This window comes from Mobula birostris, chromosome 28, assembly GCF_030028105.1.
Source record: "Mobula birostris isolate sMobBir1 chromosome 28, sMobBir1.hap1, whole genome shotgun sequence".
Lineage (NCBI taxonomy): Eukaryota > Metazoa > Chordata > Chondrichthyes > Myliobatiformes > Myliobatidae > Mobula > Mobula birostris.
Genome location: NC_092397.1, coordinates 4,182,419 through 4,207,139, shown reverse-complemented (window position 1 = coordinate 4,207,139; position 24,721 = coordinate 4,182,419). Strand labels below are relative to the sequence as shown.

Below are 24,721 nucleotides of genomic sequence, written 5' to 3'. Positions count from 1 at the left end.
GATATCTGTGTCCAGGAACACAGTCAGGTCAGTCACTCCCAGGGTCAGACACAGAGTGAAGCTCCCTCCACACCGTCCCATCACACACTCCCGGGGTGAGACACAGAATGAAGCTCCCTACACACCGTCCCATCACACACTCCCGGGGTCAGACACAGAGTGGAGCTCCCTCCACACCGTCCCATCACACACTCCCGGGGTCAGACACAGGGTGAAGCTCCCTCCACACCGTCCCATCACACACTCCCGGGGTCGGACATAGAGTGGAGCTCCCTCCACACCGTCCCATCACACACTCCCGGGGTCAGACACAGAGTGAAGCTCCCTCCACACCGTCCCATCACACACTCCCGGGGTGAGACACAGAATGAAGCTCCCTACACACCGTCCCATCACACACTCCCGGGGTGAGACACAGAGTGGAGCTCCCTCCACACCGTCCCATCACACACTCCCGGGGTCAGACACAGGGTGGAGCTCCCTCCACACCGTCCCATCACACACTCCCGGGGTCAGACACAGAGTGGAGCTCCCTCCACACCGTCCCATCACACACTCCCGGGGTCAGACACAGAGTGGAGCTCCCTCCACACCGTCCCATCACACACTCCCGGGGTCAGACACAGGGTGAAGCTCCCTCCACACCGTCCCACCACACACTCCCGGAGTCAGACACAGGGTGAAGCTCCCTCCACACCGTCCCACCACACACTCCCGGAGTCAGATACAGAGTGAAGCTCCCTCCACACCGTCCCATCACACACTCCCGGGGTCAGATACAGAGTGAAGCTCCCTTTACACCGTCCCATCACACACTCCCGGGGTCAGACACAGAGTGAAGCTCCCTCTACACCGTCCCATCACACACTCCCGGGGTCAGACACAGAGTGAAGCTCCCTCTACACCGTCCCATCACACACTCCCGGGGTCAGACACAGAGTGAAGCTCCCACCACACCGTCCCATCACACACTCCCGGGGTCAGACACAAAGTGAAGCTCCCTCCACACCGTCCGATCACACACTCCCGGGGTCAGACACTGAGTGAAGCTCCCTCCACACCGTCCCATCACACTCTCCCGGATTTCGGCGTAGAGGTGAAAAATTAAAGCTGATCCACGAGCTCTTCCTGGACAGAGGAAGGCAGAGGGTGTTGGAGGGCCGGTTGCACTTCGGATTTCTCACCTCGTCCCGTCTCGCTTGGCTCCACAGCTGTCCTTCGCGAGCCCGCAGTCGGTGCAGCCGGCGCAGAGGGCGGAGAGAGAGAGCCCCTGCCCCGCCGTCATCGGCAATTTCCCCTGCAAGCAGTGCGGAAAGTAAGTAATTTAACTCAGCGACGCGGGGGGGGGGCTCGGAGCGGTGTCGAAACCGGAAGATCGCGGGGTGGAGGGGATGTGGAGAGAGGGAGAGTGGGAGGGTGTGTGGTGGGAGAGAAAGGAGTAGGGTGTGTGTGTGTGGAGAGAGCAGGAGTGTGTATGTGTGGGGAGAGAGAGGGCAGGGGATGACTGGCTGGTGAATAAGGCAGAGACTGAACATGGAACATAAAGAGATAGACATAGAAAAGTACAGCTCAGAAACAGGCAATCTAGTTCATACTGAACCATTTAAACTGCCGACTCCCATCGACCCGCACCGGGACCATACCCTCCAGACCCCTCCCATCCATGTACCTACGCAAACTTCTCTTAAACATTGACATCGAGCTCGCATCCACCACTTGTGCTGGCAGCTCGTTCCACCCTCTGAGTGAAGAAGATTCCCTTTATGTTCCTCTTAAACTTCTCACCTTTCACCCTTAACCCACGACCTCTGGCTGTCGTCCCACCCGACCTCAGTGGGCAAAAGCCTGTTTGCATTTACAATATCTAAACCCCTCGCAACAGTTAACACCCGAGGTACAAGATCCGTCCTTGAGAGAGAGAGAGACAGAGAGCAGAGACAGTGAGAGGGTGAGTGGGACAGAGAGAGAGAGAGAAAGAGGGAGCGAGGGAGACAGAAAGAGAGGGGGAAGAGAGAGAAAGTCAGAGACAGACAGAGAGAGACAGAAAGAGGGGCGATAGAAGAAGAGAGAGAAAGACAGGGGAGAGAGAGGGAGAGAGATATTCAAAAAAGGCCTGGTTAGAGCCAGGGGTAAAATTAGTAAGGCAGAGGTATGTAGATAAGAAACACCAAGAGATTCTGCAGATGCAGGAAATCCAGACAACACACACACACACACACACACACACACACACACAAAATGCTGGAGGAACTCAGCAGGTCAGGCAGCGTCTGTGGAGGGGAATGAACAGTCGACGTTTCAGAGATGCTTCATCAGGATCGTGAGTGTGATGAAGGGTCTTGGCCCGAAATGTTGGCTGCCCGTTCCTCGCCGTAGGCGCGGCCCGTCCTGCGGAGCACCTCTTGCGCGGACAGAGGAGGAAGCGGCGGTGTGGAGAGGGCAGGAGATGACACGCGAGGCTTTCCCGATGGTTTCCCTCTCTCTCCCCCCCCCCCCCCCACCGCAGGATGTTCTACAAGATCAAGAGCAGGAACGCCCACATGAAAATCCACCGGCAACAGGACGACTGGCACCAGGGGTCGCAGGAGGCCCTCCGCCCCCCGACCCCCTACAGCGGCCCCACCCTGGGCAAGCCGGCCCCGACCCCGCCGCTCTACCCCAGCTGGGACGGCCGCGAGCTGCCGGGGCAGGTGGAGGTCATGTCGGAGGCCGTGGCCAGCGGCGGCCTAACCCAGTTCTACCATCCGGAGAGCAAGTTTGGCCTGAACAGGAGCAAGTGCCCCAACTTCTTCCTGTAAAAGACAACGCCCCTGCGACGCATGAACTGCGAAGGCGTTCAACGCCGCCCAATCTCGACACGTGGAACTGAGTCCTGTTTGTAGCCGAGTGCCCCGTGTTAGGTTGACCAGCCCTGTCCTCTCTTGGTGGGAGATTTTAAATGATTTTTTTTCCTGTCTTTTTTTTAAATGTAAAAAAAAGTAGCATTAGGACCCCTCGTGCTCCCTCTCAGCAGGGGAAAGGACGCCCGGGCCCGGAGCGACAAACCGTCTGCCGGAGGACTCGAGGGGTCGGGCTGCTTCCGCGGGGAGGGTAGGGTGGAGAGGATAACTGATATTTTCACCCGAAACGTCGCCAGCTCCTCTCTCTCTCCCCTCCACGGCTGCGACTCAGTCTGTTGTCCCTTCTGCAGGCTGCGCACCGACATCGACCCCAGGCCACCGCACGTCACCGCGCCCGGCTAACCTCCCGGCCATGGACTGGCCAGGGGCTTGTGCAGCCGGAGCAAGCGGGTAGGTGGGGGAAAGGTACGAAGTAAGAAGCTGGGAGGTGATAGGTGGAAAGGGCAAACAAGACTACAAGATACAGGAGCAGAATCAGGCCATTCGGCCCATTAGTCTGCTCACCATTTCGTTATGACTGATTCAATTTCCCTCTCAGCTCCCATCTCCTGCCTTCTCCCTGTATCCCTTCATGCCCTGACCAATCAAGAATCTACCAACTTCTGCCTTAAATATACTTAAAGACTTGGCCTCCACAGCTGCCTGTGGCAATGAATTCCACAGATTCACCACTCTCTGGCTAAAGAAATTCCTCCTCATCTCTGTTCTAAATTGACGCCCCTCTAGTCTGAGGCTGTGTCCTCTGGTCCTAGGTTCCTCCCACCATAGGAAACATCCTCTCCACATCCACTCTATCTGTGCCCTCTAGTCCTAGACTCCTCCACTATAGGAAACATCTTCTCCACATCCACTCTATCTGTGTCCTCTGGTCCTAGACTCCCACATCACAGGAAACATCCTGTCCCCATCCACTCTATCTGTGTCCTCTGGTCCTAGACTCCCCCACCATAGGAAACATCCTCTCCCCATGCACTCTATCTGTGCCCTCTGGTCCTAGACTCCCCTACTATAGGAAACATCCTCTCCACATCCACTCTATCTGTGCCCTCTGGTCCTAGACTCCCCCACTATAGGAAACATCCTCTCCACATCCACTCTATCTGTGCCCTCTGGTCCTAGACTCCCCTACTATAGGAAACATCCTCTCCACATCCACTCTATCTGTGCCCTCTGGTCCTAGACTCCCCCACTATAGGAAACATCCTCTCCACACCTACTCTATCAAGACCATTTCGCCATTTGATAGGTTTCAATGAGGTCCCACCCTCATTCTGAATTCCAGCAAAGGGCTGAAGAAGGAATTTGATCGGAGAGGATGGGAGAGAGGGAAGGAGGAAGGGTCCCAGAAGGAGGTGAGGGTCAGCTGAGGAGAAAGGAGGCGTTGGGGCGGGGGAACCAGAATGGGGAATGGCTGAAGAGAGAAGGAAGAGGAGGGGAGAGATTACCAGAATTTGGAATAAGAGATGGTAGCCATGTGGAAGAAGATGGCGGCATAGACGCGTTCCCAGGCAGGACACGCGGCTGTGGCAGTGAGACCTGGAGACCACACGGTCGACAAGCTTTAGGGCAGACGACGGCGACGTGAAACCTGATTCTGGTTCTGAAAGAGCTGGCGGGCGGCAGCAGCGATCACAGAGGGCGGGGAGCAGTCTCGCTGAATCTCCGTCGAAGGGAAGACAGAAACTTCCTCAGGGCAGAAGCATCCCGCGAATGGAGGCCGCGGCGGAGCGGCTGGGCACGAACACGAGGGATTCTGCAGCTGCTGGAAACCCCGAGCAATGCACACCAAAAAAAAAAAACAATTTTGGTGGGACTGAGCGGGTCAGGCAGCAAATCGGCAGAATGTCCGGTGTTCTGCACAACGACTTCTCTCTGTTCCCCCCGACCACCACCACCACACGCTTGCTCCCAGCCCTCGTCCTACTTGTTTAACCATGTGGCTGATGTCTGCAGGTCCCACCCACTCCAGCATCCTCTCCTTCCCCTCCCCGGCACCCTCGGGTTTATCCGCCTCCGCGTCCAGGGGGATTCCGAGGGTCCCCAGTCCAGGCCTCCGCGACCTCAAAGCAAAGAGGGCCACCTCAGCCTCCGGCAGTGCGCCGGGGGCGTGGGGGGGTTAGCATGGAGGTGGGTCGCTCTGGGATCTAGTGGGGAACTGAATCACGACCAACAAGGCCCTTGGTAACACCAGGGCACTGACTACAACGTGCTTCGGACAGCCAAGGAGTTGCAGCGAGGTCTCTTCGCCGATGACGCACACATATTTTTTTATACAAAAGTGCCTCTTTTTTTAAGAATAATCTATCACCGAGCAAAAGATATGTGTATATATACTGTGTTGTAAATAGTTGTTTAAAATTAGCTCTGCTGTTGAAGATGCAAGACTGTTTTCAAATTACAAGAGGTTTTGTAAAGCCTACCGTGTGATGTTTCTCCAGCATTTTTTAAAGATCTCTCACCCGCCAGGTGTTGGTGACTCGCGCCCCGAGGCCATTCCCACTCATCCTATCGCAGACATTCCCTTTCTTAGAGTCGGAGAGAAGTACACCACAGAAATGGAACTTCTCGGCCATCTGATCTGTGCCAAATCCACTTAAACTGCCTACTGCCATCGACATGCACCGGGACCACATCCCTCCATACCCCTCCCATCCATGTACCTACCCAAACTTCTCTTAAACGTTGAAATCAAGCTCACATCCACCACTTGTGCTGCCAGCTCGTTCCACACTCTCACCACCCTCCGAGTGAAGAAGTTTCCCCTCATGTTCCCCTTAAACTTTTCACCTTTCACCCTTAACCCATGACCTCTGGTTGTCGTCCCACCCAACCTCAGTGGAAAAAGCCTGCTTGCATTTACTCGATCTATACCCCACATAATTTTGTATATCTCTGTCAAATCTCCTCTCAATCTCCTACACTGCAGGGAGTAAAGTCCTAACCTGTTCAATCTTCCCCTATAACTTCGGTCCTCAGATTCTGGCAACATTCTTGTAAGTTTTCTCTGCACTCTTTCAACCTTATTTACATCTTTCCTGTAGGTCGGTGACCAAAACTGCACATAACACTCCAAATCTGGCCTCACCAACGTCTTATACAACTTTAGCATAACATCCCATCTCCTGTACTCAGTACTTTGATTTACGAAGGCCAATGTGCCAAAAGCTTTCTGTATGACTCTATCTACCCTGTGACAACACTTTCAATGAACTATGGACCTCCTGCTCTGCTTTGTTCCAGGTACATGGATGGGGAGGCTATGGTTCAGGTGCAGGTCAATGGAACTGGGCAGAATAATGGCTTGCCACAGACTAGATGGGCTGAATGGCCTGTGCTTCTGAGCCTTACCTCTCCTCCTGAAAACTTACTTACGCCACCCCCCCCCCCCGAGCCCTGGTAAAAAATCACAGAAACGAACTCCTTGTCCTTCTGCCCCGCCCGCTGAAAGTTCCCTGCTTTTTCAGCTGGGGTGTCGCGTTCGGTTCTGACTGCCCCGCTGACGCAAGGCTCACCAGGGTGCTGCCTGGGTTAGAGAGCGTGAGCTGTAGGGAGAGGCTGGTCAGACTTGGGTCATTTTCTCTGGAGCGGTGGAGACTGACAGAGGTTTCTATGAGGCACAGATAGAGCAGATGGCTGGTATCTTTTTCCCAGGAGTGGAAAGGTGATGCATTGATGCTGAGGGAGGGGTAAGTTGATAGAAGATGTGCGAGGACAAGTGTTTTTTTCACACAGAGAGAGGTGGGTGTCTGGAATGAACTGCCGGGGGTGGTGGTGGAGGCAGATACGATCGAGGTGTTTAACAGAATGTTAGACAGAGACATGAATGTGCAGGGAATGGAGGGAGATGGACCATGTGCAGGGAATGATGGGTGATGGACCACGTGCAGGGAATGATGGGATTTGGACCATGTGCAGGGAATGGAGGGAGATGGACCATGTGCAGGGAATGATGTGAGATGGACCATGTGCAGGAATGATGGGATATGAGCCATGTGCAGGGAATGGAGGGAGATGGACCATGTGCACGGAATGATGGGATATGGACCATGTGCAGGGAATGATGGGATATGGGCCATGTGCTGGGAATGATGGGATAGGGACCATGTGCAGGGAATGATGGGAGATGGACCATGTGCAGGGAATGATGGGATAAAGCCATGTGCAGAATGGACGGAGATGGACCATGTGCAGGGAATGGAGGGAGATGGACCATGTGCAGAGAATGATGGGAGATGGACCATGTGCAGGGAATGATGGGATAAAGCCATGTGCAGAATGGACGGAGATGGACCATGTGCAGGGAATGGAGGGAGATGGACCATGTGCAGAGAATGATGGGAGATGGACCATATACGGGGCATGATGGGATATGGGCCATGTGCTGGGAATGGAGGGAGATGGACCATGTGCAGGGCATGATGGGATATGGGCCATGTGCTGGGAATGGAGGGAGATGGACCATGTGCAGGAAATGATGGGATATGAACCATGTTCAGGGAATGATGGGAGATGGATGTTGTGTTGGCAGAGGGGATTTGGTGACATCAAGTATTTTAGCACGGCATTGTGGGTCGAAGGGCCTGTTCCTGCATTATATTGTCCAATGTTCAGATTCCCCCCATCAACAACTCTTTTTTTAAACGCGCAGGCCTGACCTTAAGCATCTGTTAATCAACGAGAGGTCGCAGAATGCTACAGTACGCCATTTGGTCCATTAATGCTGGCCCTTCGAGAGATCGAGGCCATCCAAAGTTCAAATTTATTACCAAAGTACATATATGTCACCGTACACAAACCTGGGACTCACTTTCTTGCGGGCAGTCACAGTGGAACAATAGAATAAATTAAAAATTACGAACAAGCAAACACTGACAAAGTATTGATGTACAGAAGAAGACAAACTGTGCAAATACCATTTTAAAAGACTAAATAATAATAATAAAATAATAATACTGAGAACGCGCATTGTAAGGAGTCATTGAAAGTGAGTCTGTAGGTTCTGGAATCAGTTCACTGTTGGGGTAAGTGAAGTTATCCATACTGGTTCAGGAGCCTGATAGTTGAGGGGTAATAACTGTTCCTGAACCTGGTGGTGTGGGTCCTGAGGCTCCTGGACCTCCTTCCTGGTGGCAGTAGCGAGAAGAGAGCATAGATTGGATGGTGGGGGTCCTTGACGATGGACAATTGGTTGTACGCTCTTCCGTACCTTTTTTGCCCCGGATATTTATCTGGCTCCCGTTTGGAAATTGCCTTTTCTTTTCAAATATTTTAATTATCATTATTATCCAAAATTTACGAGAGAACGTCGAAGTAAGCAACACTTACAATGTCTCAAGAAAAAAAGCATTATTGTAAAGAGTTTTTTTCTCTTTTTTATCACCCATTTGGACATTCCCCGCGAGTCCACTCCCATTACACGGTTGTGTGCTCTTCTGAACTCAGTCTTCAGGGATAATCCCAAGTTTCTCTTGGTTCAGTGTTCATTTTCTGATCCTTAATGTTCTTCCAGTAGTCAAGAATGATGAACAGTCTTAAATTCTTAACTACTGTATTGAAAAAGGATTTAGAGCTTTCCCAGCGTCTATGATGAATAATCTCTTCTCGGGCTTCTGATGACAAACTCTGCCATCTTCATCAGGGATGATGCCTGGGCATGACTAGTCCGATGGTATTTATACCCCCATCGTCACCCCTGCTGATTGGTTAGTCCTCATCCAATCAGGTTTCCGTTCTCCCACCTTGTTTACTATTGAATTCCAGTTCTAACTTAGAGCGAGACCTTCGTTAAAATTCTTTTCCTTTAGTTTTGTTTCCATTGATTCCTTCATGAGGTGGTCCCAAAAGCCATTGGCGCGGCACAGTAGTTTAGTGCCGTCGAAGTCAATCCTGTGACCATTGCGAATGCGGTGTTCTGCTGCCGCCGATTTCTCCGGGTAACCCAAACGGGTCCACCTCCTGCGCTCCCTGCTATGGGTTTCCACCGTGTGTCCCATCTGGCTGATATCTGGTGATGCGCATTCACGTGGAATCCTGCAAACGCGAGTCGTCCTGAGTCCCCAGGTCATCGTTGACCCGGACAGGCTGCGATTTCAGTTTCCTTACGGGTTTGTGGATTGTATTGATGCCTTATGAAAACAGGCTGAGTGAACTCGGCCTTTTCTCCTTGGAGCGACGGAGGACGAGAGGTGACCTGATAGAGGTGTATGAGATGATGAGAGGGATTGATCGTGTGGATAGTCAGAGGCTTTTTCCCAGGGCTGAAATGGTTGCCACAGGAGGACACAGGTTTAAGGTGCTGGGGAGTAGGCACAGAGGAGATGTCAGGGGTAAGTTTTTTACGCAGAGAGTGGTGAGTGCGTGGAATGGGCTGCTGGCCACGGTGGTGGAGGCGGATATGATAGGGTCTTTTAAGAGACTTTTGGATAGGTACATGGAGCTTAGAAAAATAGAGGACTATGGGTAACCCCAGTAGGGACATGTCCGGCACAACTTTGTGGGTCGAAGGGCCTGTATTGTGCTGTAGGTTTTCTATGTTTCTATGATCAGATATTTCTCCAGGATCTTGGCGATCTCTCCAGAAACCGTGGAAAAATCGGGATGACAGGTGGTAGCGACGGGTTCCTTCTTGTTCGGTTTCCGGGTTTTCCGTCGGCCCAATTGACTTCCTTCGCCCTGCAGCTATTCTGAAGGAACGGGGTGGGCAGCCGTCCCATTTCCTCGGGGTCCGAGATGGCTCTCGCACGGCTAATCGCAGCGGAAAGAACCGCTCTACGTCGGGAGGAGTGACGGCGGCTGTTACTGTGAGTGGGTCTCCATAGCCAATGTCCGAGGCTACAGCCCGGTTCCTGTCCTGTTGGGATCCATCACTTGATACTGAGCAGGGAGCTGAGAAGAAAAACAGAGCAGAGAAGATGAAGAGGAGAGGAGAAAGATGGCATCTCTCCTCGCACCGCTCGGGGAAGTGTGTTACCGCCACCCAGTGTAATGGAGTACGACAGCAGCCTGTAGCCCCTCCGCTGCCTTAGTGCCCAGCGCACAGAACCAGGCCCTTTGGTCCATCCATTCCCTGCCGGCCCCTATGGCCCGCCAAGCCAGTCCTGTTTTCCCCTCTCCCTTCTGAGAAGCCACTCTGGTCCCTGCCCCAGCCACTTCCTCTGGCAATTCATCCCGTGCAGCATACATTCACCTCGATCTGCTCCCCCCACCTCCTTTCACCCTACACCTGTACCCCCTACCCCGGGGAAAAGGGATTGTTCCTGTCCGCCTCGGCCACCCCTCTCACAGCTTTAGAAGGCCGCCTCCCTTTCTCCTGCATCCCAAAGGACTCGTTGCGAGAGGACTGGAATACAACAGCAAGGATGTAATGTTGAGACCTTATGGAGCACGGGTGAGGTCTCACTTGGGAGTACTGTCGGTAGTTTTGGGCCTCTTATCTAAGAAAGGATAGAGCGTAGAAGAGGATAGCACAGGGACAGGCCGTTCGGCCCACAATGTTGTGCTGACCCAGCTAAACAGCAAGTCAAAACACCTAAACACTAATCCCTCCTACCTACACAATGTCCACATTCCTCCATCTTCCTCACATCCATGTGCCTATCCAAACGTCTCTTAAAAGCCTCTAATATATTTGCCTCCACCACCACACCAGACATCCACCACTCTCTGAGTAAAAATCTTACCCCTCACATCCCCTTTGGACCTGCCCCTCTCACCCTCAATGCATATCCTCTGGTGTTAGACATTTCAACCCTGGGGAAACAGATACTCCCCGTCTACTCTATCTATGTCTCTCATAATCTTATAAACCTCGATCAGATCTCCCCTCGGCCTCTGACAGCTGATACCAAGATCAGTGGGTTGACCTGGCCCAGTCCAACCTCTTGCCAAAACTCAGACCCTCGAGTGCTGGCAAAGTCCTCGTGAACCCACTCTGCACACTTTCCAGTTTAACCACGTCTTCCCTACCGGCTGGTCAAAACCGTGAAGCGTACTCCACGTGCGGCCTCGCCCACGACTTGTGCGTCTGCACCAAACGTCGGGGCTCCCGTACTCGTCGCGCTTCCTGACGAAGGCCAGCATGCCAAATGCCTTCTTCACCCCCACGTCTACTCCATGGAGCACTACTCCCTCGCGGTCTGATGTTCAGGGTACATCAGACACCCGCTTGGAACTTTCCAGAAAGCTCCACCTCACATTTAACTGCACTGAAACCCATTCGCCTCTCCTCGGCTCGCTCCCCAAACTGACCGAGATTTTCCACGGACTGTCAGCGACGCCCAATTCCCTGTCAGCTGCAAAAATACAGATCGAGTTTGACAGTGGGTGGGCCTGTGACCCTTGTCTGGTCTGTTCGGTGGGGACAGTCGACGTGGGAGCTGTCCTGTGTAGCCTCAGATGGAGCTCAGGTGAGAGACGCGGAAGAGCTACAGAGTGATCGAGCACGGCTGGGGCCTGGCCTCGCCCGTCAGTGCCGCCCCCGTGTTCGAGCGGAGGAATGACAGGCTGGATTGCACACGTCTGCCCACACTGCCGGGAGAGTGTACCATCGATTGCTGGACATCGTAGCTCAGTGTATCGTTTTCTCGCCTCGCGAATACACTTCCTTGCTCAATATTTTGGATTGGGTCACTCGCTGTTCTTGAATGCTTGTTTGCCATTTCGAATGTTTTGAACGCTGTCTCGTTCAGCTGTGTCTATGTATGCTTCGAATGATAACGAAACTTGATTTGATTTGAAGCCTTGTTCAATTTAAATTCTCGAGCCCTGGCGGCCTCTTCTAAAATCTTTTCTGCGCTCTTTCCAGTTTAACCCCGTCTTCCCATAACAGGGTGGCCAAAATCTATACAGTACTCTAAGTGTGGACTCACCAATGGCTTGTGCAACTACAACGTAGTCGTAGAACACTACACCCCAGAAATAGGCCCTTAGTCCATGCTAAATTATTATTCTGCCTAATCCCGTTGACCCCCACCTGGACCATAACGCTCCATAGCCCTCCCATCCTTGTACCTACCTCTTAAGTGTTGCAATTAAACCCCTATCCATGACCTCCACTGGCAGCTTGTTCCCCCTCACGTTCCCCTTAAATACTTCACCTTTCACCCTTAACTAGGGTCGCCAACTTTCTCAGTCCCAAATAAGGGAGAAAAGTAGCAGTCAAATACGGGACACTTGTGTTTACCCCGGGAAAGACTACCACGACCATGAAGCCTTGCGCGGGCACCTGTGGTGCGCATGCGTGACGTGCCGATCCCCCCCCCCCACACCCACAAATTGGTTTTGGCTCAATCTTCCCGATTCTGCTTTTACTATATGTTAGTGTTATTTTAGGTTTTATGTGTTATTTGGTATGATTTATTAGTTTATTTTTTGGGTCTGGGAACACTCAAAAATTTTTCCCATGTAAATTAATGGTAGTTGCTTCGCTTTACACCATTTCGGCTTACGAACGGTTTCATAGAAATGCTCCACCTTAGCGAGGGTAATACGGGACAAGGCGGTCCCGTATGGGACAAACCAATTTAGCCCAATATATGGGATGTCCCGGCTAATACGGGACAGTTGGCAACCCTACCCTTAACCCGGTCTCTCCAAACCTGACGTAGTTGGAATCTCGCCCGGCCCATTCACCTCCATCCAGGGCCCCAAACAGTCCTTCCAGGTGAGGCAGCACTTCACCTGCGAATCTGCCGGGTCGCCTCTGGTGTCTGCTGCTCCTAACGAGGCCTCTTCTACGTTGGCGAGACCCGCCGTAAATTGGGGGGTCAGCTTCGTCCAGCACCTCCGCTCCGTCCGCCAAATGCGGAACTTCCCGGTGGCCAAACATTTTAATTCCCATTCCCTTTCTGACGTGTCTAGATGAGGCCACCCTTGTATTCCGTCAGGGTAGCCTCCAACCTGATGGCATGAACATTGATTTCTCCTACCGGTATTTTTCCCCCTTCCCCTCCCTCTATTCCCCACCCCCAACCTTTTACCTCTTCTCACCTGCCTATCAACCCCCACTGGGCCCCCTCCTCCTTCCCTTTCTCCTCTGGTCCACTCTCCTCGCCTATCAGATTCCTTCTGAGGTGATTGGTTCTGGTCACCTCACTACAGGAAGGATGTGGAAACCATAGAAAGGGTGCAGAGGAGATTTACAAGGATGTTGCCTGGATTGGGGAGCATGCCTTATGAGAATAGGTTGAGTGAACTCGGCCTTTTCTCCTTGGAGCGACGGAGGATGAGAGGTGACCTGATAGAGGTGTATAAGATGATGAGAGGCATTGATCGTGTGGATAGTCAGAGGCTTTTTCCCAGGGCTGAAATGGCTAACACGAGAGGGCACAGTTTTAAGGTGCTGGGGAGTAGGTACAGAGGGGATGTCAGGACTAAGTTTTTCATACAGAGAGTGGTGAGTGCGTGGAATGGGCTGCTGGTGACAGTGGTGGAGGCGGATACGATAGGGTCTTTTAGGAGACATGGTACATGGAGCTTAGGGAAATAGAGGGCTATGGGCTAGGGAAATTCGAGGCAGTTTCTAGCGTAGGTTACATGGCCGGTACGACATTGTGGGCCGAAGGGCCTGTAATGTGCCGTAGATTTCTATGGTCCATATCCTTCTTCTCCAGCTCTCTTGACCTTATCCACCCACCACCTTCCAGCTGCCCCCCTTCCCCTCCCCCCACCTTTTTATTCCAGCATCTTCTTCTCCCTTCCACTTCAGTCCTGAGGGTGTCGACCCGAGGCATCGGCTGTTGATTCATTTCCATTGATACTGAGTTCCTCTGGCATTTTGTGTGTGTTGCTCAGAGGAAAAAGCCTGCCTGTATTTACCCCTCATAATTTTGCACCCCTCTATCAAATCTCCCCTCGGTCTCCTACACTCCAGTCCAAACCCAACAAACCTTTCCCTGTATCTCGGGTCCTCAAGTCCTGGCAACACCCTTGTAAATTTTTCTCTGCACTCTTTCGAGATCTTTCCTGCAGGCATGCAGCCGGAACATCTCAACTCCTGTACTCAATGCCCAGACTGATGGACGTAGCCCAGAAGAACTCTATAATCACCCACAAAACCCAGTGGACCATGAACCTTCCAAATTTACATCGCCCACTCCCCCTGCCCTGGCCTCAGACTAAGATTAAAGACCAGCTTTATTTGTCACACACACGTTGAAACGTGCAGTGAAACCCTCCGTTTGCACCAACATGGCCTGAGGATGTGCCGGGGGCAGCCCGCGAGTCACCGACCCTAACCTCTACGTCTTTGGACCGTGGGAGGAGACGCACGCGGTCACGGGAAGAACGGAGAAACTCCTCACGGACAGCGGCGGGAATCGAACCCGGATCGCTGGCGCGGCAATCGCTCTGACGCTAACCGCTACGCGTTTGCGCTGTCCTGTACTCCAATTGCTGACCGTACCTCCACCTCCCCCCCCCCACAGAAACCGCCTGGCCTCCCGAGCACTTCATTATTTTTTCATGCATGGGAAGAATTAAAAATGGGATTGGTGTGGGTCGGTGGGGCCGTGCCAATAGAAACCATAGAAACTACAGCACAGAAACAGGCCTTTGGCCGTGCCGAACCATTTTCTGCCTAGTCCCACTGACCTGCACATGGACCATATCCCTCCATACACCTCCCATCCATGTATCTGTCCAATTTAGTCTTAAATGTTAAAAAAGAACACGCATTTACCACCTCATCTGGCAGCTCATTCCATACTCCCACCACTCTCTGTGTGAAGAAGCCCCCCCCCCAATGTTCCCTTTAAACTTTTCCCCCCTCACCCTTAACCCATGTCCTCTGGTTTTTTTCTCCCCTTGCCTCAGTGGAAAAAGCCTGCTTGCATTCACTCTATCTATACCCATCATAATTTTATATACCTCTATCAAATCTCCCCTCATTCTTCTACGCTCCAGGGAATAAAGTCCCAACCTATTCAACCTTCCTCTGTAACTGAGTTTCTCAAATCCCGGCAACATCCTTGTAAACCTTCTCTGCACTCTTTCAACCTTATTTATATCCTTCCTGTAATTTGGTGACCAAAACTGAACACAATGCCAGGATAAGAAACTGAGATCTGGAGGGGCGTCGGATGGTGGGGAGGGAAGGGCGGCTCATGTCGGAGTGCAGAGGGCACGTTCCATCCACGGAGGGCGAACCAGGTCCTGCACGTACCCTCAGCTTCAACGTGGGGGTGGTTCGAAGCGAGATTGTTCATTAAGGTCGGGTGGCAGGCAGACTCCTTCGGGGGGGGGTGACGGGAGCTGGGTTCAGAGGGTGTCACCATGGGTGGGGCACAGACTGGGTGACCCCACCCCACCCCGACACGGGCAGTACCAAAGAGCCTGTAAGCTCTACCATGGCAAGGTACGCAAAACCAATGCCACCATTCATCCCTTTCCCCTGCTGATGTCCCACAAGCCCCCAGCATGCACGATCAACTCTTAGGGAACGAGACAGAAGTTTGCGTAGGGGAAGACTTTGCATCTAGTGATCATAATACCGTTACTGTCATGGGAGATCCAAGTGCTAAAGTAGGACAAGGTGCTGATGGAAATACCATAGGAAAATTTGGACTAGGGTAAAGAAATGAAAGAAGTGAGAAATGGGTAGAATGATGCAAGATGAATAATCAGGTCATTATGAATACCTACTTTAAAAACTATCCATGACGCTTGTGGGCCTGGAAAAGTCCAGGTGATAACACTAGAAATCAACTTGACTTTAAACTATAAACCAAAGATTTAGGAACTCAGTGACTCAATGCAAAACATATCCAGGTGCAGACTGTAATAGTGACCATAACCCAGTAGTATGTCATGTAAAAGTAAAACTTAAAAAACTAAAGAAGCAAAAACCTGAACAATCCCTTGACTACTCTCAATTAATTAAAGAAGAAAACTTAAGACAAAAATTTACAATTGAAGTAAGGAATAGATTTCAAAGTCTAGAAATAGAATCTGCTGAAAATGATAGCAATCATGTAGAAATGAGATTTAACTCTCCAAAAGATGCCCTTGGTAGAATCAACAAAGTCAGTGATTCCTAAAAAAGAAAAAAGCACAAAGAATAAATGGATGACAGATGAAATCAAAACTCTAATGGAAGAAAGGAAACGGAAGAAAGCAAATCCTATAGAATATAAGTCCTTAGATAAAAAAGTTACAACCTTATGTCAAAAAGCCAAAGAAGAATGGTTAAACCAGGAACGTGAGCAAATAGAAAGAATCCCTATAACTGATCCAAAAAGGTTACATCAACAAATCAAGAATATCACTGGTAAAAAGCTCCTCTGTCCTTCAGGTGGATGTTTGAAAGCAAAGAACGCTACCATTATCATGGAAAAAGATGAGATTATGAACAGATAGACTGAGTATATTCAGGAATTGTTTGAAGACGATCAAGGCGAAAAAACCAGAAATTAAGAAAAACATTGAAGGTCCAAGTATTTTAAAATCTGAAGTTCGTAATGCAATAAATAAGATGAAGAAAAGAAAGGCAGCAGGTCCTGATGAATTAGTAATAGAACAAATTATTGCCCTTGAAGATTATGAAATTGAAAAACTTACTGATTTAATCAATGACATTTATGAGACGGGAATAATACCAGAAGAGATGAAAAAATCAGTTCTTATCACTCTTCCTAAGAAACCTGGAGCAATAGAATGTGAATTACAGTTTAATAAGTCATATCACCAAGATACTTACAATTTTGATGACAAGAACTAAAAGTAAGATACAAGCTGAAATAGGCAAAGAACAATGTGGTTTTGTGAAAGACAAAGGTACAAGAAACGCAATATTGATGATAAGGATACTATCAGAACCAGCTATTCAAATGCAAAAAGATTTGTTTGTTTGTTTTATCGACTACACAAAAGCATTTGATAAAGTGAACCACAATAAGTTATTTGAAATATTACAGAAAACTCTAGATCTGGATTTGAAAGACCTCCGCCTAATCAGAAATCTGTACTGGGAATAAACTGCCGCTGTAAGAATAGATGGGGAAGTGAGTCAGTTTACGAAAATCAAGAGAGGCATTAGACAAGGGTGTGTTTTCTCCCCGATTTATTTAATATGTAGAGTGAAACAATATTACAAAAAATAAGAGACATCTTGGAAATCAAAGTTGGCGGTGAAAACATCAATAATTTCAGATATGCAGATGACACTGTGTTAATTGCAAGTACGGAGGAAGAACTACAAAACTTAATTTATATAGTTGTTGAAGAAAGTGCAAAAGTGGATCTAACAATTGCAAAAAGACAGAATGTATGGTGATATCCAAAAAGAAGGAGAATCCTATCTGCAGGCAGAGAGTAAACAGGGAAGACAGAAAACAAGTAAAGAACTTTGCTACTTAGGAAGCTGGGTGACATCAGATGGCAGGTGCGACTTGGACATCAAAAGAAGAATAGGGATGGCAAAAGACACTTTTACGAGAATGAAGAGTATACTGACCAACACTAAACTAGGCATGACAACCCGCCTCAGAGTACTGAAATGTTACGTTTATCCAGTTATGTTATATGGCTCAGAATAATATCTAGACAGTATCTAGTAACATGAGGAAATGAATTGTAGCAGCAGAGATGTGTTTTTTGAGGAGGATCCAAAGAATATCATGGACGAAACGAATATCTAACGAGGATGTCATGAACAGAGCAAACACAAAAAGAGAAATAACGTACGAGATCATGAAAAGGCAACGTAACTTCATTGGACATGTGATTAGGAAAGAGGAGTTAGAATGCACGGTAATTATGAGAAAGATTGAAGGGAAGAAAGCAAGAGGAAGACAAAGACAAATGATGATGGAGACAGCAGGCAGGGAACTGGAAATGAATACCAATGAATTGATCCACTTGACCCGAAACAGGAGTGTGTGGGCCATGGCAGTCAAAGCTCAAACTGGGTACGGCACCTGATGATGATGATGATCATAATTCCATTAGTTTCAGGGTAATGATGGAAAAGGATACGTCTGGTCCTCGGGCTGAGACTCCAAATTGGACAGGGGCCAATTTCGGTGGCATCAGAAAGGATCTGGCAAGTGTGGATTGGGACTGGCTGCTTTCTGGCAAAGGTGAACTTGGCCAGTGGGAGACCTACAAGAGTGAAACTTGATAGTACAAATTTTGCCTACCCCCCTCAGAATAAAAAGTAGGGATAACAGGTAACACACAACAAAGTTGCTGGTGAATGCAGCAGGCCAGGCAGCATCTCTAGGAAGAGGTACAGTCGACGTTTCGGGCTGAGACCCTTCGTTAGGACTAACTGAAAGAAGAGCTAGTAAGAGATTTGAAAGTGGGAGGGAGAGGGGGAGATCCGAAATGATAGAAGAAGACAGGAGGGGGGAGGGATGGAGCCAAGAGCTGGACAGGTGATAGGCAAAAGAGATATGAGAGGATCATGGGACAGGAGGCCCAGGGAGAAAGAAAAGGGGGAGGGGGGAGAAACAGAGGATGGGCAAGGGGTATAGTGAGGGGGAGAGAGGGAGAAAAAGGAGAGAGAGAAAAAGAATGTGTGTATAAAAATAAATAACGGAGGGGGTACGAGGGGGAGGTGGGGCATTAGCGGAAGTTTGCGAAGTCAATGTTCATGCCATCGGGTTGGAGGCTACCCAGGCGGAATATAAGGTGTTGTTCCTCCAACCTGAGTGTGGCTTCATCTTGACAGTAGAGGAGGCCGTGGATGGACATGTCAGAATGGGAACAGGAATCATGGTTTTCGAGAGATATTGAGGCCCTGGTTAGGAAGGAGGCGCACAGCAGGTGCAGGCAGGAAGGGGCAAATGAGGTATTTGAGGAGTGCAAGAAATGCAAGAGAACACTTAAGGAAGAAATCAGGAGAGTTAAAGGAAGGCATGAGATTGCCCTCGCAAGCAAGCTGAAGGAGAATCCCAAGGGATTCTACAGATATACAGTATTGTTCAGAAGTCTGAGGCACGTATACAGTATATAGGTAGAGTGCCTAGACTTTTGTATGGTACTGTATGTAATTTCATGGAGTGCATATTGGTACCAATGACATAGGCAGGAAAAGGGAGGAGGTCCTGAAAACAGACTACAGGGAGTTAGGAAGGAAGTTGAGAAGCAGGACCTCAAAGGTAGTGATCTCGGGATTACTGCCTGTGCCACGTGACAGTGAGTATAGGAATAGAGTGAGGTGGAGGATAAATGCGCGGCTGAGAGATTGGAGCAGGGGGCAGGGATTCAGACGTCTAGATCATTGGGACCTCTTTTGGGGCAGGCGTGACCTGTACAAAAAGGACACGTTGCACATGAATCCGAAGGGAACCAATATCCTGGTGGGGAGGTTTGCTAAGGCGACTGGGGAGAGTTTAAACTAGAATTACTGGAGGATGGGAACCGAACTGAAGAGACGGAGGAAAGAGCAGTTGGCTCACAAATAGAGAAAGCTTGGAGAGTGCGAGAGGGAAGATAGGCAAGTGATAGAGAAGGGATACGCTCAGACTGATGGTTCGAGATGTGTCTATTTTAATGCAAGAAGCATCATGAATAAAGTGGATGAGCTTAGAGCGAGGATCAGTGCTTGGAGCTATGATGTGGCCATTACAGAGACTTGCATGGCTCAGGGGCAGGAATGGTTACTTCGAGTGCCAGGCTTTAGATGTTTCAGAAAGGACAGGGAGGGAGGCAAAAGAGGTGCGGGTGTGGCTGTTGATCAGAGATAGTGTCACGGCTGCAGAAAAGGAGGAAGTCATGGAGGGATTGTCTACGGAGTCTCTGTGGGTGGAAGTTAGGAACAGGAAGGGGTCAATAACTCAACTAGGTGTCTTTTATAGACCACCCAATAGTGACAGGGACATCGAGGAGCAGATAGGGAGACAGATTCTGGAAAGGTGTAATAATAACAGGGTTGTTGTGGTGTATTTCCTAAATATTGATTGGCATCTCCCTAGAGTGAGGGGTTTAGATGGGGTGGAGTTTGTTAGGTGTGTTCAGGAAGGTTTCCTGACACAATATGTAGATAAGCCTACAAGAGGAGAGGCTGTACTTGATCTGGTATTAGGGAATGAACCTGGTCAGGTGTCAGGTCTCTCAGTGGGAGAGCATTTTGGAGATAGTGATCACAATTCTATCTCCTTTACCATAGCATTGGAGAGAGATAGGAACAGACAAGTTAGGAAAGCATTTAATTGGTTTAAGGGGAAATCTGAGGCTATCAGGCAGAAACTTGGAAGCATAAATTGGGAACAGATGTTCTCAGGGAAATGTAAGGAAGAAATGTGGCAAATGTTCAGGGAATATTTGCATGGTGTTCTGCATAGGTACAATCCAAAGAGACGGAAAGGATGGTGGGGTACAGGAACCGTGTTGTACAAAGGCTGTTGTAAATCTAGTCAAGAGGAAAGAAAAGCTTACGAAAGGTTCAGAAAACTAGGTAATGATAGAGATCTAGAAGGTTATGAGGCTAGCAAGAAAGAGCTTAAGAATGAAACTAGGAGAGCCAGAAGGGGCCATGAGAAGGCCTTGGTGGACAGGATTAAGGAAAAGCCCAAGGCATTCTACAAGTATGTGAAGAGCGAGAGGATATGACATAAGAGAATAGGACCAATCAAGTGTGTATGGAACCGGAGGAGATAGCAAAGGTTCTTAATGAGTACTTTGCTTCAGTATTCACTACTGAAAAGGATCTTGGCGATTGTAGAGATGACTTACAATGGATTGAAAAGCTTGAGCATATAGACATTAAGAAAGAGAATGTGCTGGAGCTTTTGGAAAGCATCAAGTTGGATAAGTCACCGGGACCAGACGGGATGTACCCCAGGGTACTATGGGAGGCAAAGGAGGAGATTACTGAGCCTCTGGCAATGCTCTTTACATCATCAATGGGGACAGGAGAGGTTCCGGAGGATTGGAGGGTCGCGGATGTTGTTCCCTTATTCAAGAAAAGGAGTAGAGATAGCCCAGGAAATTATAGACCAGTGAGTCTTGAGAGTCTTGAGAGGTTGGTAAGTTGATGGAAAAGATCCTGAGGGGCAGGATTTATGAACATTCGGAGAGGCATAATATGATTAGGAATAGTCAGCATGGCTTTGTCAAAGGCAGGTTGTGCCTAACAAGCCTGATTGAATTTTTTTGAGGATGTGACTAAACACATTGATGAAGGTAGAGCAGTAGATGTAATGTATGTGGATTTCAGCAAGGTATATAGATTTCAGCAAGGATCTACGTCCCCCACTACATCATCATGTGCCAGTTCCCAACCACCTACAATCGAGGAGAAGCTTTGCTACAGGGAGGAACTACCACACGGAACGTCCCCCCAAACATATGGGATTGACCTCTGGCCACAGACAGAAGCCTGAACCCCACCAAACAACACAGTGCAAGACCCCACAGGAATGTTACCAGACGGGGCACTGCTTGACAGACGGAAGTGGTGCACTGTCAACAGAGCGAGAGCGGGAGTTTGTAGGACGGGAGACAATATGGTGAAGTGGGGTTTAAAGACCAGTGGATCCTGTGAGTGTGGCGAAAGGGTGCAGAACATTGAACACGTTCTGCACAACTGCCCACTCTCACCTGAGTCAGCTGACACTGACCTGCTCAACACCAACCAAACAGCCCTAGAGTGTCTGGCTGTCTGGTGTGACAAGCTATCATGATGAGCAAGGCATTTGACAAAGTAGCCCATGCAAGGCTTATTGAGAAAGTAAGGAGGCATGGGATCCAAGGGGACATTGCTTTGTGGATCCAGAACTGGCTTGCCCACAGAAGGCGAAGAGTTGTTGTAGTCGGGTCATGTTCTACATGGAGGTCGGTGACCAGTGGTGTGCCTCAGGGATCTGTTCTGGGACCCTTACTCTTTGTGATTTTTATAAGTGACCTGGATGAGGAAGTGGGTGGATGGGTTAGTAAATTTCCCGATGACACAAAGGTTGGGGGTGTTGTGGAGAGTGTGGAGGGCTGTCAGAGGTTACAGCGGGACATTGATAGGATGCAAAACTGGGCTGAGAAGTGGCAGATGGAGTTCAACCCAGATAAGTGTGAGGTGGTTCATTTTGGTAGGTCAAATATGATGGCAGAATATAGTATTAATGGTAAGACTCCTGGCAGTGTGGAGGATCAGAGGGATCTTAGGGTCCAAGTCCATAGGACACTCAAAACTGCTGCACAGGTTGACTCTGTGGTTAAGAAGGCATACAGTGCATTGGCCTTCATCAACCGTGGGATTGAGTTCAAGAGCCAAGAGGTAATGTTGCAGCTATATAGGACCCTGGTCAGACCCCACTTGGAGTACTGTGCTCAGTTCTGGTCGCCTCACTACAGGAAGGATATGGAAACTATAGGAAGGGTGCAGAGGAGATTTGTTGTCTGGACTGGGAAGCATGCCTCATGAGAATAGGGTGAGTGAACTTGGCCTTTTCTCCTTGGAGCGACAGAGGATGAGAGGTGACCTGATAGAGGTGTACAAGATGATGAGGGGGATTGATCGTGTGGATAATCAGAGGCTTCTTCCCAGGGCAAATGGCTAGCACGAGAGGGCACAGTTTTAAGGCATTTGGAAGTAGGTACAGAGGGGACGTCAGGAAGTTTTTTTTTTAAACGCAGAGAATGGTGAGTGTGTGGAATGGGCTGCTGGTGACGGCGGTGGAAGCAGATACAATAGGTTCTTTTAGAGGCTCCTGGATAGGTACATGGAGCTTAGAAAAATAGAGAGCTATGGGTAACCTGAGGTAATTTCTAAAGTAAGTACGTGTTTGGCACAGCATTGTGGGCCGAAGGGCCTGTATTGTGTTGTAGGTTTTCTTTGTTTCTATGTTCTATGTTTCTGTTGCACTGTACTACTGCAAAAAAAAAATCATGACATTCCTGAGTGATGATAAACCTGATTCTAATATGGTTCTGTATTTAGTCTCTGGTTGGTCCTATCAAAGTGCAATACCTTGCACTTGTCTACGTTCAATTGCATCATCTTTCAGCCCATTTTTCCTGCTGGTCCAGATCCTGCCGCAAGCCACGATAGCCATTCTCGTTGTCCACTACACCCCCGAATCTTGGTGTCATCTGCAAATGTGCTGATCCAGTTAACCACATTATCATCCAGATCGTTGATATAGATGACAAACAACGGACCCAGCACCGATCCCTGTGACACCCCACTAGTCACAGGCCCGCAGTCAGAGAGGCAACCATCTACCACCACCCTCTGGCTTCTCCCACAAAGCCAATGTCTAATCCAATTTACTACCTCACCCTGAATGCCGAGCGACCGAACCTTCTTGACCAGCCTCCCATGTAGGACCTTGTCAAATGCCTTGCCGAAGTCCATGTAGACAACATCCACTGCCTTGCCTTCATCAACTTTCCTGGGTAACCTTCTCATTTGTGTAATTTGTCTTCTTCTGCACACCGGTTGTTTGTCAATCTTTGTGTGTAGTTTTTCACTGGTTTGATTGTATTTCTTTGTTCTACTCTAAATGAACATAGAACAGTACAGGCCCTTCGGCCCACAATGTTGTGACGACCCTCAAACCCTGTCTCCCATATAAGCCCCCACCTTAAATTCATCCATATACCTGTCTAGTAGTCTCTGAAACTTCACTAGTGTATCTGCCTCCAGCACTGACTCAGGCAGTGCATTCTACGCACCAACCACTCTGAGTAAAAAACCTTCCTCTAATATCCCCCTTGAACTTCCCACTCCTTACCTTAAAGCCATGTCCTCTTGTATTGAGCAGTGGTGCCCTGGGGAAGAGGCGCTGGCTATCCACTCTATCTATTCCTCTTAATATCTTGTACATTTCTATCATGTCTCCTCTCATCCTCCTTCTCTCCAAAGAATAAAGCCCTAGCTCCCTTAATCTCTGATCACAATGCATACTCTCTAAACCAGGCAGCATCCTGGTAAATCTCCTCTGTACCCTTTCCAATGCTTCCACATCCTTCCTATAGTGAGGTGACCAGAACTGGACACAGTACTCCAAGTATGGCCTAACCAGAGTTTTATAGAGCTGCATCATTACATCGCGACTCTTAAACTCTATCCCTCGACTTATGAAAGCTAACACCCCATAAGCTTTCTTAACTACCCTATCCACCTGTGAGGCAACTTTCAGGGATCTGTGGACAGGTACCCCCAGATCTCTATGCTCCTCCACTCTACCAAGTATCCTGCCATTTACTTTGTACTCTGCCTTGGAGTTTGTCCTTCCAAAGTGTACCACCTCACACTTCTCTGGGTTGAACTCCATCTGCTATCTTAGGGTAGTCAACATACTGTGGTAATAATTTCACTTTGAACTTTGACTCAGTGATGGTAAATCCTTCTCTGCTGAATAAAAATTTACCAAAAATCTACAGGGTATGATAATAATTGGAAAACTGGGGGTGATTTTAATTTCAGAAACCTGTTTGAACTGATTAGACCCAGGACTAAAAATGAAAACATCAAAGTGAAAATATTGATATGAGCTCGGCATAAATGAGTTTAGAAAATGCTTTGCCCTTTTCTAAGAAATCGGTGTTTCTCCCCCCTATTCTGAAGTAAACGTACAGTCCGTGCCTGATCTCTGTTTGTCAGGTTCACAAAGCTCGTTCCGGCAGACCCACGTTTCTCATCTCCTGACCCCAATGGGGGCATTTTACACCTGAAATTACTTTCAAGGGGTTTGGAGTTTTGTCAGACTTTACTAAGTTGGCAGTTCTGAAATTCTGGAACTTTTTGATAAAGAAGGAGGAAAAAAAGCTCAGAAGTTTATTTGAGATAATATCCACTTCAGAATCTGATTTCATGGACTGTGCAAAACTTTTAGGCATATATATAGCTAGGGTGCCTAGGACTTTTGTAATGTTATATATTG

The 24,721-nt window shown here is 49.1% G+C and overlaps 1 protein-coding gene across 5 annotated transcripts in view; it reads left to right on the top strand.

Moving 5' to 3' along the window:
- Positions 1 to 7,853, top strand: part of LOC140188938 (transcriptional-regulating factor 1-like) — a 170,410-nt gene extending 162,557 nt beyond the window's left edge. For all 5 annotated transcript variants that reach the window (XM_072245591.1, XM_072245590.1, XM_072245592.1 and 2 more), the window contains 2 exons: positions 1,212 to 1,315; positions 2,507 to 7,853. In XM_072245591.1, coding sequence (XP_072101692.1) covers positions 1,212 to 1,315; positions 2,507 to 2,798 — 396 coding nt within the window. In that variant the 3' untranslated portion in view covers positions 2,799 to 7,853. The remainder of the gene's footprint in view (positions 1 to 1,211; positions 1,316 to 2,506) is intronic.
- The last annotated feature ends 16,868 nt before the right edge of the window (positions 7,854 to 24,721 follow it).